The sequence below is a fragment of the Suricata suricatta genome, chromosome 17 (genome assembly GCF_006229205.1).
Source record: "Suricata suricatta isolate VVHF042 chromosome 17, meerkat_22Aug2017_6uvM2_HiC, whole genome shotgun sequence".
Lineage (NCBI taxonomy): Eukaryota > Metazoa > Chordata > Mammalia > Carnivora > Herpestidae > Suricata > Suricata suricatta.
In genome coordinates this window covers 58,168,441-58,182,490 of record NC_043716.1, presented here as the reverse complement: position 1 = coordinate 58,182,490, position 14,050 = coordinate 58,168,441, and the positions used below count along the sequence as shown (strand labels likewise).

The window sequence follows — 14,050 nt, the reverse complement described above, 5'->3', positions numbered from 1 at the left end:
CCGGAATGCCGATGGTAGTTTTTTCTCCCACTTCTTTCTGTAGTGTTAGGGGTCTTTCAGTGCCTACAGATTATTTGTACCATCAAGAAAAAACCACTGGAGCTGGATCCAGTGAGGTGTGCTCACTGTGGGGGGTGCAGGGTCACCCTCTCTTCTGTAGGCATCTGGGGAGAGGGTCCGGGGGCTCGTGGTGGGGGCAGGGGGTGTGCTGGGGTTCAGGCAGCTTGCCGGGGGGCTGCGCGGTGGGGAGAGGGCGGCCCACAGGAGGGCCGCCAGGCGGACGCTCGGGGCTCGTGGATTCGACCCTGTATTCTGGTCGTTTTCTGTACAGTGGTGATCCCTTTAACCTGTTGTTTATATTGGACCGGATTTCTCCCCATGGGTGTGGTCATCATTTCTTTATGTAAGAAACCGATGCTAATTATTGATAGAGGTTAGGAGTTTATCTAAGCTTTTAATACCGCCGTTTGTCCACGGGCTCACCTGCCCTCACCCCTCAGTGGACCCCAGTGCTCAGCTGTGACAGGAGTGCTTGCTCCCTCGTACTTGGAGCCCCCGTCCTCCTGTGGGAGCTGCATCTCAGATGCCACAGCTCTGTCACTCATAGGTTATCGATGGCCCTGTTAGCACATGTGTCCTCTGAACTGCGAGTCATCCCTGGGGATTCATGTTGGGGTCACACCTGTGGCTGTGGGTGTGTCGGTGACAGTGCTCTTTGTGGCCCTGGCCAGGTCTGGAGCAGGTTCTCTGAGGCCGCATGGGTGAGGAGGGGCCAGGGCCCCCTCGGGCTGGCCAGACCCCAGCACTGATGTGTCAGAGTGGTTGAGTGTTCAGGGCCAGGCAGGCTCCGCAATGGGCCTTTTTAGAGAAATGACATTGTGTTCATCTTTTTTCTTCCTAGTGTGCGTTCTAATAGAAAACTTGTCCCTTTCTAAAATGCCCTTTAGAGGTGACGCCGTCATCGGTAAGTGCATTTCTTCTTCATTTTCTGCCAGAACTATTCCAAATTAAAAGGTAAAAATGAGCTGGCTAGGATGGATGATAAAGTTTCATGTTATCAGACTGCCTATTTTTGACATTATTGTAACGACCCATCGTAAAGTAATGAACACCCACTGCACACTGTCTCCTCAGAAAGAGACAGAATCTCTCCCTTGTCTTCTGAGAGGTCAGTTGGCCCCTCACCTCAGAGCTGGGACTCTGCCCATGGCAGCTGGGCCGGGCGCCGGGCCTCCTTGAGCATTCCTCACCCTGACAGGGTGCGGGCAGGGGGTGTGAGCACCAGCTCTGGTGGCGTGGTGGCCAGGCCCCTGTGTGGGCCTGGAGTCCTCCATGTTCTGTGGCATCTGGCCATGAGAGGCGGGAAGAAAGGGGCTTTGGGTACCCCTCACCCAGGCCCTCTTTATTCTCTGCAGTCTTAGAAGTTCTTTGCTCTGTGCTCCACCACAAAGAAGGTTGGGTGAATTTAGCATCCCTTGGGGCCTGGGGTATTTATTGGTGGGGGTCAGGGGGCGTTGTTTGAGAGACAGGTGCTGGAAGTGGCCACCTGAAGCTGGCAGTGTTAAAAGAGCAGAAATTTCCCACGGTAACAGTTTAACATTTCTGCAGCCAAAGGAAGGCTTTCTCCCTCCAAATGGAGAGAGGGCCCTTGGAATTTAATGTTTACCTTAGATTTTCTCCAGATTCGTCTTGAATGGTTACCATCCACTTTAAGAGGTAAATCTGTTGTTTTTAATTTTATCTAAATGTTCCTAATTGGGTAAAATGGTTGTCTTTGTTTGACAGACGGTTGGCAGTGGCTGATAGATGACACTCTGAGAAATCTCCATCTTATTTCAACTTCTTCTAGACAACAGATCAAGGTATGGTAAGCCAGACTCGTGTGGCTGTTACATTGTATGGAAAGTGACATTAATTTTTTTTCCAGTGTTTGTTTCAAAGGACTGTGTGCATTGGGGGTCCCTTTTATATGCTAGTGTGATAACTGATAAACGCCATAGTCTGTTTGGATTCTAGATGATACTGTCTATGGAATTTATAATCAGGAAAAGTAACACAGCCAATGATGGCCAGGATATCTAAATTCTTTATTACCGTTTCTGGTTTAGTTAGATTCACCTTCTGCATATTCCTCCCGATTATGCGTAGTAATTCCTAGCTCAGTTGGGTTCTGTGTCCTGTTGAGTTGTGGGGTGCTAAGGTCGGACTCTCGGGACGCTCAGGTGCAGATGGGAACCTCGGTCCAGGGTCCCTGGCCGCATGCGTTGGTTGTCTTGAGTGCGGACAGGGTGTGAGTGTCCGGTGGCCGAGGCGCTGCTGCCCTGCCCTAGGACAGGTGACTTTGGACTGGCTGAGCTGTCACAGAGGTAACAGAGAGCAGGTGTGGACGGGCTTTTATTGAGCGTGGAGAAATGGAAGTCCGCATCAGTCTCCTGAATGGTTAATGCTCCAGCCTCCTGTGTATCCTTTTTTATTTTTTTATGTTTATTTTTGAGAGAGAGACAGCATGAGCGGGAGAGGGGCAGAGACCGAATGAGACACAGAATCCGAAGACAGGGTCCAGGCTCCGAGCTGTCAGCACAGAGCGCAATGCAAGGCTCCAACTCATGAACCATGAGATCATGACCTGAGCCGAAGCAGGACGCTCAACTGCCTGAGTCACCCAGGCACCTCCAACTCTTTTGTTTTAAAGGAACCTTATCATTCTGTAGACTCCAAGTACAGTTTTACTAGTTGAATTTGAATGTTTCATGATCAGGGCCTCAGAATTTCCTTTGAAGACCATCCCCATAATGGACTCACACCAGTGGTGATTGATTGTGGCAGTTTGCACAGATGACCCCTCGGTGTGGTGCTGCCTTGTGTGGCCTGACCCTCTGCCAGTGGCCCTCCCTGTGTGGCCTCCTGCACGGCTCTCCAGGGCATCTCTGTTGGGCTTGGCTGCCTAACTTGGGGGAGCAACAGCAAAGGAAATAGGAATCCAGCATTTGCCCCTTCTGTCTGACCCTGAGAAGCTTACCTTGAGCTCAGGTTCTGCCCGTGGGCAGTGGAGGTGTGCTGGGGGCCCTGGGGCATGGCTGCTGTCAGCTCCCACACTCTTCCCCTCCACCCTGGCCCCCCGACTCCTCTGTGAATGATGCTTGTACGTTACTTCTGTGTGTTGACACGCGCTTTGCCCTTAGTTCTGCTGGGAAAGAAAAAGTACCCCATTTTATTATTAATGGTTTGTATCCAGAGACCCTTGCGTTGTGTGGAAGAAATCACGTCTTCCATTGGGGTTGCTAGTTGCAGAGAACATTGAGGTTCTAATTGTATCTGATGATCAGCAGATGGGTTAGAAAGGAACACGTGACTCAGTTTCTGTTTGTTTCAGACTTACTGGGGTGCGGGGCAGGGGCTGGAGCGGGCACTCACGTCCTGCTCTGTTTCAGGAAGCAGCCGTCAGGGCCCTGGCCGCGCTCTGCTGCGAGTACTACACCCAGGAGGCCGGGGAGGCGGATCCCGCTCGGCAGGGTGAGTGGGCTGGAGCGCTTCCGGCAGGAAGTCGGGGTGTGCGGGGTGTGGAGTGTCAATCCTGCTGCAGCGTGGCCGGGCCGGGGAGGGCGGAGACGTGGCTGCGGGCCGCTTGCGGATCTGTGGGATTCACGTGGCATCTGGAGGCGCCGGTCCGTCTGTAGATCGGTGTGTGCCTGACGCGTCTGCGTTTCCCCCGCCGAGCGCCAACGCGCATGATGCGCACGCGCAGAACCACGCTGTGTCAGCAGCATTTGCCCGACGATGTTTTAAAGTAAGCTTTCTCCGCATGGGTCTGCAGTCCCCGCCGTCCGCCCCGCTCTGTCCTCCCGGGGGACCGCCTGTTTCTGTTTCCCTTTGTTTCTGTTTCCCTTGGTGCCTGTTCCTTGGCCCCTTCTCTCCTGCCACCCCTCGTGGTGCCTTTGTGGCATCTGGCCCCCGCGGAGGCGTCCAGTCGCTTCACGTTGGCCTGCCGTGGTGCCCCGTGGCATTGCTTGCACGGCTTTACCGAAGTGGCAAGACGGTCACTTGAGCAGTGTAGGAAGCAGTATTTTACGTTAGATGGGTAAAAATCGCCTGCAATAGTCTAAATCTTTGTGATTTTTTTCAAAAATAAGAAAATATTCTGTAAGGTGATCTTCTGACTTTCCAGATTCATGACATTTTCCTCTTGACCCACAGTTCCACATAAAGCGGTGATAACATTATTTTATATTTAGTCTAATTTTAGAAATTGGGACGATAAGGTCACAATTCCCCGCAGGGTGTTGGCGCACCTGGGAGAGGGGGCCGCGTGCTGCGGGAGCCTGGGGGGCGATCCTGCCAGCGCTGCGAGTCGGCTGCGCTCACGCGCCTACCTCCCGTCCTAGCGCAGGCCCTTGTGGTTTCCGTGCACATGCTCGACGGTCTTGTTCATTGAGGTCTGAGCAGTGAGGACAAGAGTCTGTCACAGTGCTTGGCTGGGTCGTGGTCTGCAGCCTGCCGGCCCTCCTGAGCTGCGTTGGTGGACGCCAGCCTGGCCGCCTCATTGCCCCTCCTGCCCCCACGGTCACTCAGGTCTGCTTTGCAGCCTCTGTTCTGTTCCCTCCTCCATCCCTGACCGCGGCCCTCTTGTCTGGCGAGAGTCTGTCTACTCACATGGTGCTGCCACCCGGCCGTCTGTGAACTCTCGCTCGCCAGGCCTGTGTCTCCTGTGGGGGGGCGGGGGGGCGTCCTGTCCACTGTGAGCATTCACGTTCAGAGTGAATAGGACTGTGTCAGGCATTGTTTTAAAAGATTTTATTTGTTTTTATTTTGAGAGAGAGAGAAAACACAAGCAGGGGAAGGGCAGAGAGAGAGAGGGAGGGAGGCAGAGAATCCACAGCAGGCTCTGTACTGACAGCACAAAGGTGACATAGGGCTCCAACCCACAAACTGAGGTCATGACCACCCAAGTCATAACCACCTGAGCCACACAGATGCCATCATGCATCGTGCATTCTTAACCCCCTCCTGGATTTATTCCCCTAAGATGGAAATCATATATTAAAATCGCCTAATAAAAATTCTTAAGTCCGTTTTGATCTGAGCCTCTGGTAAGTTACATCAGCCCCGGAAGCTGGCCGGGCTCTTCCGCTGGTGTCTCCGCCGCCTCGCGCGTTCTGAGGTGTCGTGAGGAGCGGGTGCTGTGCGGGAGGGAAGGCAGCGGCCTGTTGTCGCTTCTTTCAGAGGCGCTGATCCGGCAGTATCTCGAGGACCTGCAGAGCCCGGAGGAGATGGCTCGCTGCGGCTTCTCGCTGGCTCTGGGCGCCCTCCCGCGCTGCCTCCTGAGAGGCCGGCTGCAGCAGGTGAGGTGCTCCGAGCCCCGAGGGGGGGCCCGGCGGGGTCGGACCACGAATCCACGCTGTGAGGAAGGCAGCGAACGGGGTGCTGCTCTTCAGGGCGCCCAGTGGGTGGTCTCACGTGCCCAGAGGGACTTGGGGGACTGAGTTCTGAGGGAGGGAGGCTACAGTGTTGTCTGTGGAAACACGCTCCTGCCTCCCGGCGTGTGCTGTGACCCCTCCCTCCTGCCCCAGACGCTGCGGGGACTACACGGACCTCCTAAAATTCAGCTACCTGGACCAAGATACTGGGTCACCTGATCATTTGTCATAGCGTCCAGCCCTGGGCCACAGGATAGAAAGCTGGCATTGGGGTGCCCCATGAGCACGAGGCATCCCTGGCCTCATGTCCTCTGGCTGCAGTAGGCATGTGGCCTGCCAGGTGCACGTTCTGTGGACGATTCGTTACCATCTTTCAGGTGCTGGCAGGCCTGGGAGCCGTGACCCTCATTCGTCCTGAGGATGTGAGCTTTGCTGAATCCAGGCGGGATGCCTTGAAGGCCATCTCGAGGTGGGTCCTGTGGCTGGCCCCCAAGTCTGTGTGCTCCTGGGGGCCAGTGACCGAACCCTGAGGATCTAGAGAGCCCAGTCTCACATGATGAGTCTACTTCGAAGCAATGTTGTAACTTTTAATTTTCTTGTTGGTTGTCCCTGTGCTGAATGTTAAACTTCCGTGCACAGGCCACGTCGAGAACTGGGGCAGGAGTCTAGAAGTGCCGTGTGGAGTGGTCTGTGGTGTTGGCCACGTGTGCACACATGCCAGGACACGCTTTCCTCTCTGTCCCTGATCCTCTCCTGGTGTGTGTGATGCCACGCCTTTCTGCCAGGATGGAGGGCGGGGTGGGGGGGCACAGGTGCAAACACTAGGGAATGTGATTTTGGGGGAAACGCATCATCGAGGGGGCTCCAGAATTCTGCATCTGCCTCTGAGCTTATCCTGTTCTGAGCATTCATGTTGGGTAGGATGGGGCCTCAGACACTTCCCATATTTCACGCGCTTTTAATTTCAGGGTTTGCCAGACAGTTGGCGTGAGAGCAGGAGGGGCCCCAGACGAGGTTGTGTGTGAAGCAAACGTCTCCCAGATTTACCGCACGCTGCTGGACTGTCTGCACGACTACACCACTGACAGCCGCGGGGACGTGGGCGCATGGTGAGGCGGTGGACGCACCGGGCCCTCCGCTCGTCCAGGCAGGCGTGGCTTTGCGGGTGGACAGGGCTGTGTCTGGCGTCTCCTGTTCACGGTCTTGGCCTGCACTGTCCTCCCTGGGTGTGTGTTCTTGGGACGGCACAGTGTCCGTGGGCCCAGCCCCCAGCTGCGTTCACTCTTCTCTGAAAAGCCCGTTTCCAGTTCTTATTGGAGAAAGTTCATATCAACAGAGCCCCCAGCGTAGCTATTTAGGGCAAGAAGGGGCCAGAGCACTTTGGAGGGGGTAGGAGATGGGCACCATGGGCCATGGCTCCTTGTGATGGGAAACAGGACCCCAGGAGGCACCCAGATCACAGTCTTGGGAGGAAACTTGGCTCCGCTGTCCCCGCAAGGAAGCCCCCAACAGCCTTTGTGGCCGAGCCATGAGAAGACTCTGGCCGTGCTGCTCCGTGTCCTCGTGTGGTGTCTGTTCTCAGAGCAGCGGTCGCCTTTCCAGAACCTCAGGCTACTTTTCTGTCTGCTGTGAAGACCAGGCCAAGTTTGCCTTTTACTGGCAGAGCCGAGGGCTGCGTGCACGGCTTCTGTCTCCTGCCCTGGGCGCCCTGTGGTAGGGGCTGGGGTGTCGCGTCCACGGAGTCACTTTCATTATGATGCAAACAGAAGTTGAGCGTTATGTTAAAGCTCGAAAGAAAAAGGAAGGAAATGAACATGTTTTCCCAGATCTGACAAATTTTTGGCCATATTTCTTTACATCTCCCCTGCCCTCATTTCCCCCAGCAAGATGCTCTGCCTCCCCCGTCTCCCTCACCGAGACCCTCCTTGCCCCACAAGCTCTATTCCTTTTCTTCGATTTTTCCCTCTTCTCTAGTTGTGTAAACTCTCCTAATTTATGTTCAAGTTCATGGCTCTTTCCTTCGTCACATCCATGCTGCCGTCCAGTTCACCTGGTAAAACTCAAATCCATGTTGTAGGGTTCATTACAGGTTCCTTTCGGTCTCTTCCCTGCTTTTTGCATCTGCCGGCCTTTCCACCTTTTCATCTGTCAGGATGTTCCCCCCACCCACCGGCTGGCTGCCTCTCCTCCCTTCTGCTCAGCCTCCGATGGTGTTGGGGACATGGCTCGCGTGGACCCCCGACAGCCTCGACGTGTCCTCGTAGATGCAGACCCCTCCCTGACTCCTGTGTCCTTGGGGAGGCCACCTGGCAGCTGCCTTGTGGCCTTCCCAGCAGCACAGCCTGACCCTGGTGCTTCTCTGTCCCTGTGGGACGGGGCCACAGTGGCTGCACCCATCAGGGTCTGTGTCCGAGATGTTGGTCTGACCCCAGCCCGGGCTCACTTGTGCGCTTTGGAGGCCAGGTCATTCTTCCTGCTGCTTTGGGGGGCGTGTGGTTTTGGAGCAGATCTCGGCCCTGGGCAGTTTGCCATGGGAATGGGTTCCCTCACCCCTCCTGAGGGTGCCGATGGCCTTTCTGTGGCCAGCGGGCTGGGGCTGGATGTGGAACCGTGGTCTCCATCTTGCTCCTGCACGGGCATGGGGTCCCCCTCTTGGGTGCACCCCTGTAAGGGCCCTCTGTGCCCTCAGAGGCCCTGGTCGTCCTGACGCCACAGTTCAAGCCAGAAGGACGGTGGGTTGTGATGGGTCCCTCGGGCACAGACGCTAACGTCCGTGAGGAGGGAGGTTGGGTGGGGCTGTGTGCACGGTGCCCATGTCCCTCCCGAGGGCCCGCCGTTGGGGAGCGTGTGTCGGAGCCCCGCCGTGTCTGGCCCCTTCTCAGAGATCCCCACTCTCAGTAGAAAGTCTTTGGTATTTGTTTATTTTTTCTACCTCTGTTCCTTCAACGTGTCCTTCGCAGTGGTTTCTGCAGCAACCCCGCCTCTGTTTCTTTTGTCATCTGCTATTTTAACACCTGGTTTTTGTTTTTCTGTCCATTCTTTCTGGTGTTAACTCCATCCAGAAATTGTATGTTCAGAATCGTGGAGGCTCTAGGAGTGCACCTCCCTGCCGGGATTGCAGAGGTCCCTTCCTTCAGGCCCGCGGTGTGGGTGCAGATTGCCTGATGCCCTCAGTGAGCGGTCAGGCTGTGCCCGTGGGGCCTCCCAGCTCCCCGAGCCCTGCGTGTGGGGCACTGGTGTGTCCTTGCCCCGTCAGGAGCTGGCCAGGCCCCGGGGGCGTGTGCAGCTTTGGGCTTGTCCTCTGTGCCTCCCCACTGCCTCTCCTGTGAGTGCTGTGCCCAAAGACACTGGGGTCCATAGGGACGCCCGGGCCTCCTGTCCCCCACAGTCTGCCCACCCCCAACGTCTGTGTGTCAGGTCCTGAGCAGCATCTGGTTGGCGGCCATGCCCCAGGGACATCCTGCCCAGCTCCCCTGAGCCCCCTCAAAGCTGACTCTCGCCTTGAATGCCCCCACACCTGTGCTCGGTGCCTCGCCCGCCAGGCTCCTGTGGGCCGGGGCCTCTGTCTGTCTGTCAGCGGGGGTGGTCTGTGGTCCCTGCTGCTCAGCTGTGCCCCAGTACGTGCTGAGCTCACCCTGGGCTGGCCAGCGACGGGGCAAGCTCGGGGTTCCAGCTCGTTGTCTTCGACGTGAGCGAGTGTTGGAGCACGTCGCTCAGAATAGAGTGCCGTTCCAGTCACCCTCTCACACGTCGGTCCTGGCCTTTCTGTGCCGGTTTTGTGGCAGTGCCATGCTGTGTGCGCACTTGGGACATGACACCTGCCTTCGGGCGTCCACACATCCTTGCTGGCGGAGCAGGAGAGAGTGCTCTTGTCGGCTGCCTGTCCTGAGTTTGGTGGATGTTTGTTACGGACGTGACGGTCTGGTTGAGGGTGCCTGAGCCACCTGAGTGTGGCTGACGGGTCACATGGCCCTGGGGCTCTCCACTGCATGCTTGTCCCCGCAGGGTCCGCGAGGCTGCTATGACCAGTCTGATGGACCTGACGCTCCTGCTGGGGAGGGAGCAGCCAGAGCTGATTGAGGCCAGTGTGTGAGTGCCCCCGCGCTGGGGTCGGGCCTGGCCTGTGGGAGGGTGCCCGTGTCGGGCAGAGGCTGGGTCTCTGGGGCCCCCCCTTCCCTCCCACCCACCCCTCCTCCCCGCTTCCTTACACCCAAGACCTGGCGCCCCGGCCCTCGAGGTGCCGGCTGTGCCACAGGGCCACTCTGGGTGGTGCCCTGGGCGCAGGGGGCAGACGGCCTCCTCGGTTTGCAGCTGCCGGCAGGTCATGTGCTGCGTGGCCCAGCAGGCGAGTGAGAAGATCGACCGGGTCCGCGCGCACGCCGCCCGCGTGTTCATGGCGCTGCTGCACGCCGCCGGCCCCCCGGTGCCCCACGTGCCCCACCGAGAGGAGCTGGAAGAGCTGTTCCCCAGGTACGGGGGGCTGGGGTGCCCGGGCCCAGCAGGTGCGTGCGACCCTCCCCTCGCCGGCTCGCTCTCTGCAGGTGCGACACGGACGCCGTGAACTGGAACGCGCCGTCCCAGGCCTTCCCGCGCTTCACCCGGCTGCTGGGGCTTCCCGCCTACCGCTACCACGTCCTGCGGGGGCTGGCTGTGTCCATGGGCGGCCTGACGGAGTCCACGGTAGGGGGCCTCTCCCGGCCGGGGTCGTGGGAGGCGTCGGCCCTGGGGCCGGGGCGGGGGGAGGGTCACACGGGCGCCTGTGGGGTCCGGCGCTGTTTCGGGCGGCGGCTGGAGGCTGAGCGGTGCGTTCCGGGAGGGCTGCCGCCTCCTGTGTGCTGGATTTGTCCTCTGCTTGGGGGTCACAGTGAGGTCAAGGGTCCACCCTTCCCCTGTCCTGGGTTTCCAGGGCAGGGCCCCCAAGGGCGGCGTTACCTCTCGTGAGAGGGGGCTGGTGTGCCCACTGGGAAGAGTACAGAGTTTCAGAGAACGTTGCAGTGAGCCTGTGCACGTGTATCTGGCCACAGGCCATGCGGGACGGTGCGGTCTTGTGTCCCCTGGGCTCTTGGGCACACGTGGACGTCACCTGCCAGCTTCTCCTTGACCTTGCGTTTGTCCACTCTGTGCCGTCTCTTCTGGACAAGTCTGCTCTGCGGGTTACGTTTTCCATCTTCTGTCCTTCCTGCTGGTGTAGCGGTCATGCCATCCCTTCACACGGTCTCCACTGGAGCAGAAGCAGGGTGGGGGCGTGTCCTCCCCTGCTGGGTCACTTGCGGGCTTTCTTGGGGACGGCCGTGTGCTTTCTCCCACCTGTTCTGGCCCCAGGGCGCTGCTGCCGCGGGAGCCATTGGCGCTCGGCAGCTGCCCTCTGACGCTCCTGCCTGTGATCCATGGGAGTCTGTTGTCCGCCCGTCGGTGTGTTCATGGTTCCCGTGTGTTCTAGAACTTTCTCTGCCCTCCTCATTCTTGTTTAGGGTTTTCACAACCCCATTTCCACCTATGCTCTGTCCTCCCTGGTTTCAGACTTCTTTTCCAGGTGCTGCTGTGTTCTACAGCTCTGTATTTTTTTAAGTTTACTTTTGTGTATCTTGAGAGACAGCAAGCAGGGGAGGGGCAGAAAGAGAGGGAGGGAAGAGAATCCTGAGCAGGCTGCGTGCTGCCAGTGCAGAGCTCGACGCTGGAGCTCGGTCCTGTGAACCGTGAGATCACGACCTGAGCCAAAGTTGAGAGTTGGACACTCAACCGACCGAGCCACCGGGTGCCCCTCTCGTGCTTTTTCACTGCAGGCTCATCTTTGTAATCGCGTTTCCCGACCTGCTGCGCGCTCCGGGGCCTTGGCTCGCAGTTCTGGCGCCTGTGCTCTTAGGGGGGCCTCAGGCCGCTCGCTTCTTCCTCTTGTGGACTCGTTCCCAGTGACTTGCCTGGCTCTGTGTGTGGAGGCGTGTGCCGCTGGTTAGGGGGGCACTGCCGTTGCTGCTGTGGGCTAGGCCATAGGGCTTGGTGGGAGCCGGGTCTCTTGGGTGCCAGTCCCCCAGCTGCCAGTCGACCTCAGGGCACCGAGTCCCTGCTGTCCCCACTGCTGGCTGTGTCAGCGTCCGCCCGGCCACTGTGCATGGGACCAGTTCCTTCTGCTAGTCCGTTGGGGTCTCGGGTGGGGGTTCTCCTAGGGGGCTGCAGGTTGAGAAATGGCAGGTCTCAGAGCACATGGTCCCCTGACCTGACCCTCCACAGCCTCCACTGAGGCCTGCTTGGGGTCATTGTGGCGGATTCAGCGCCCAGGCTGTGCTGCTGCCCCAGCAGAAGTGTTTCCGGGTCAGTGTTCATTCTACGTCCCTGTGCTTGTGCCCCAGCCTGCAGGACATTGTCACATGCTGTGTCACTCCATCCCCTCAGCTCCCTACTGGAGGCTCTAGTGTGACCATCGAGGCCGACCCTGGGGCAGGTGGCGAGGGGGCGGTGGTCTTGTCGCCGTCACGAGAGCGCTTTCTGTGCTGCAGGTCAGGTACTCGACGCAGAGCCTCTTCGAGTACATGAAGGGCATCCAGACCGACCTGCAGGCTCTGGAGGGCTTCGGCGGGACCCTCCTGCAGGTCTTCGAGGACAACCTTCTGAATGACAGGTACGGGGGTAGGGGGCCTTCGTGGCAGTTCTCGGGTCTCCAGGGTGTCATTTGTTCTCTCTGGGATTTCACGTCAGGGGAGCGGTGAGGTAGGCCCGGGTGGGGGCCCCAGGTGCCCCTAGCTCGCGGACTCCACCGGCCACACCACCATCACGGGGCCAATGGAATTAGGAATATACGCGTTGGGCATAAAGATGACCCAGGGTATGAGCCTGGGGGCGTGATGTGGCTCTTCTGTGAAGTGCCATCTCCCCAGTCCATGCATGGACGTGGTCTGCTGTGTGGACAGGGTTCCTACACGCCAGGACTGGCACATCATAGCGAGAGGGGGACGTATTCTCTGAGCATCTCGGCTGTGCTGGTTTGCTAACTGCTTGTCCATGAAGACACTGTGGTCCCCGCGGGCCCTGACCCCGGGATGGGGGTGTTTCCTGACGCCCTCTGACAGGGTGCAGACTCAGTTCAGGACTCTGTTCTCGGCTGTTTGGTCACAGCAGTGTGGACACAGGCCCACCCCAGTCGTCCTGTGAGGAACAAACGGGGGTAGACATTGGGATTGTGAGTGACGTCTCCCGGAGTGCACACCGAGGGTGCAGTTCGATGGACTCTGGCTGGCAGCAGCCCTGAGACTATCTCCACCTTCGTGACACCGAACACGCCCCTCCCCCAGAAGCGTCCAGTGCCACCCCAGCACTAGGCCAACCTCTGATCTGCTTTCTGTCACTGGAGCTTACTTGGCAATTTAAAAAAAAAATTTTTTTTTTTTTTTTTTTTAGCATTTATTCGTTTTTGAGAGACAGAAATGGAGCACGAGCAGGGGAGGGGCAGAGAGAGGGGGAGACACAGAACCTGAAGCAGGTTTCAGGCTCTGAGCTGTCAGCATAGAGCCTGAGGTGGGGCTTGAACCCATGAACCATATCATGACCTGAGCCAAAGTTGGATGCTTAACTGACAGAGCCCCTCAGGCGCCCCTTGAGTTTTGAGATTCCTTACGTGTGCTGCACCAACCCTTGTCAGACCCCGTCTTCTGGGGTGGTGGCTTGTCCTCCACGCCCTTGGCCGACTCTGCAAGTCCATGCACTCCGGCTTCTCGCCTCGGGTTTTGCGGGTGTGTTTGCTGTGCTGGGCGAAGAGTCCCCAGCCTGACTCAAGGTCACGAAGGCTTTCTCTTAATGTTTCCTAGAAAACTACTGGTTTTATTAGGTGTTTATGTTTAGACCTGAGGTCTGTTCTGGGCTACTTTCCGTGTGTGACATGAGCGACAGATCCGTGTCCATGTGTTGGTTCCGCCTGTGAGTGTCCGGTGTGTGGAAAGAGTGTCCCTTCCACCATGTTGCTTTTCTGTCCGCTGGTGTCTGGACGTCCCTGCTCTGTGGTCTGTGCTGTCCACAGTCCCTGGAGCTTTGCGGCTGAAGGTAAGTGGTGCCGGCCCCCTCCTGCTGGCGCTCTCCTCTCACAGTTGTTGGGGCTTTTCTTGATCGTAGTGTTTCCGTATGAATTTTTCAGTAAGATTGTCGTTTTCTACACCACGTGCTGCCAGGGACAGTGTCGGCTCCGGGGAGAGTCCACGTCTCAGTGGCTCTGGGGCTGGAGCCCAGCGCTCAGCGCTCGCCTTCTCCCCTCAGGGTGTCTGTGCCGCTGCTCAAGGCTCTGGACCAGATGCTGGCCAATGGCTGCTTCGACCTCTTCGCCGCGGAGCAGAAGTAAGTGTGTCCCGCTCGGCAGCGCTCAGGGCGGGCTCAGAGCGCGCCTTGTGGAGATGAAGCGATGAGAGGCAGAGACGAGAACCTAGAAAGTGATTTCCTGCGAGTTCAGGGATGGTCTGTGCCGTCAGGAGGCTTCCGCTGCCCTCAGGCGAGGCTGGCGCCCTGCAGGAACAGACGGCAGCTGGGACACCACGAGGGCCGAGGAACGCAGGAGGTCCGAGGTCGGGGGCCAGCATTCAGGGCCTGGCTGGCAGAGAGACCCTCCCCGGTGTCTCCACGTGGCAGAGGAAGGTCATCTCTCGTGTGTCTGTTTT

The 14,050-nt window shown here is 58.1% G+C and overlaps 1 protein-coding gene across 4 annotated transcripts in view; it reads left to right on the top strand.

The window, feature by feature from the left end:
• Positions 1-14,050, top strand: part of TBCD (tubulin folding cofactor D) — a 149,575-nt gene that overhangs the window by 127,732 nt on the left and 7,793 nt on the right. For all 4 annotated transcript variants that reach the window (XM_029928649.1, XM_029928652.1, XM_029928650.1 and 1 more), the window contains exons 23-33: positions 902-964; positions 1,786-1,862; positions 3,432-3,513; positions 5,221-5,339; positions 5,792-5,883; positions 6,383-6,523; positions 9,420-9,503; positions 9,726-9,884; positions 9,956-10,094; positions 11,909-12,030; positions 13,656-13,733. In XM_029928649.1, coding sequence (XP_029784509.1) covers positions 902-964; positions 1,786-1,862; positions 3,432-3,513; positions 5,221-5,339; positions 5,792-5,883; positions 6,383-6,523; positions 9,420-9,503; positions 9,726-9,884; positions 9,956-10,094; positions 11,909-12,030; positions 13,656-13,733 — 1,156 coding nt within the window. The remainder of the gene's footprint in view (positions 1-901; positions 965-1,785; positions 1,863-3,431; positions 3,514-5,220; positions 5,340-5,791; positions 5,884-6,382; positions 6,524-9,419; positions 9,504-9,725; positions 9,885-9,955; positions 10,095-11,908; positions 12,031-13,655; positions 13,734-14,050) is intronic.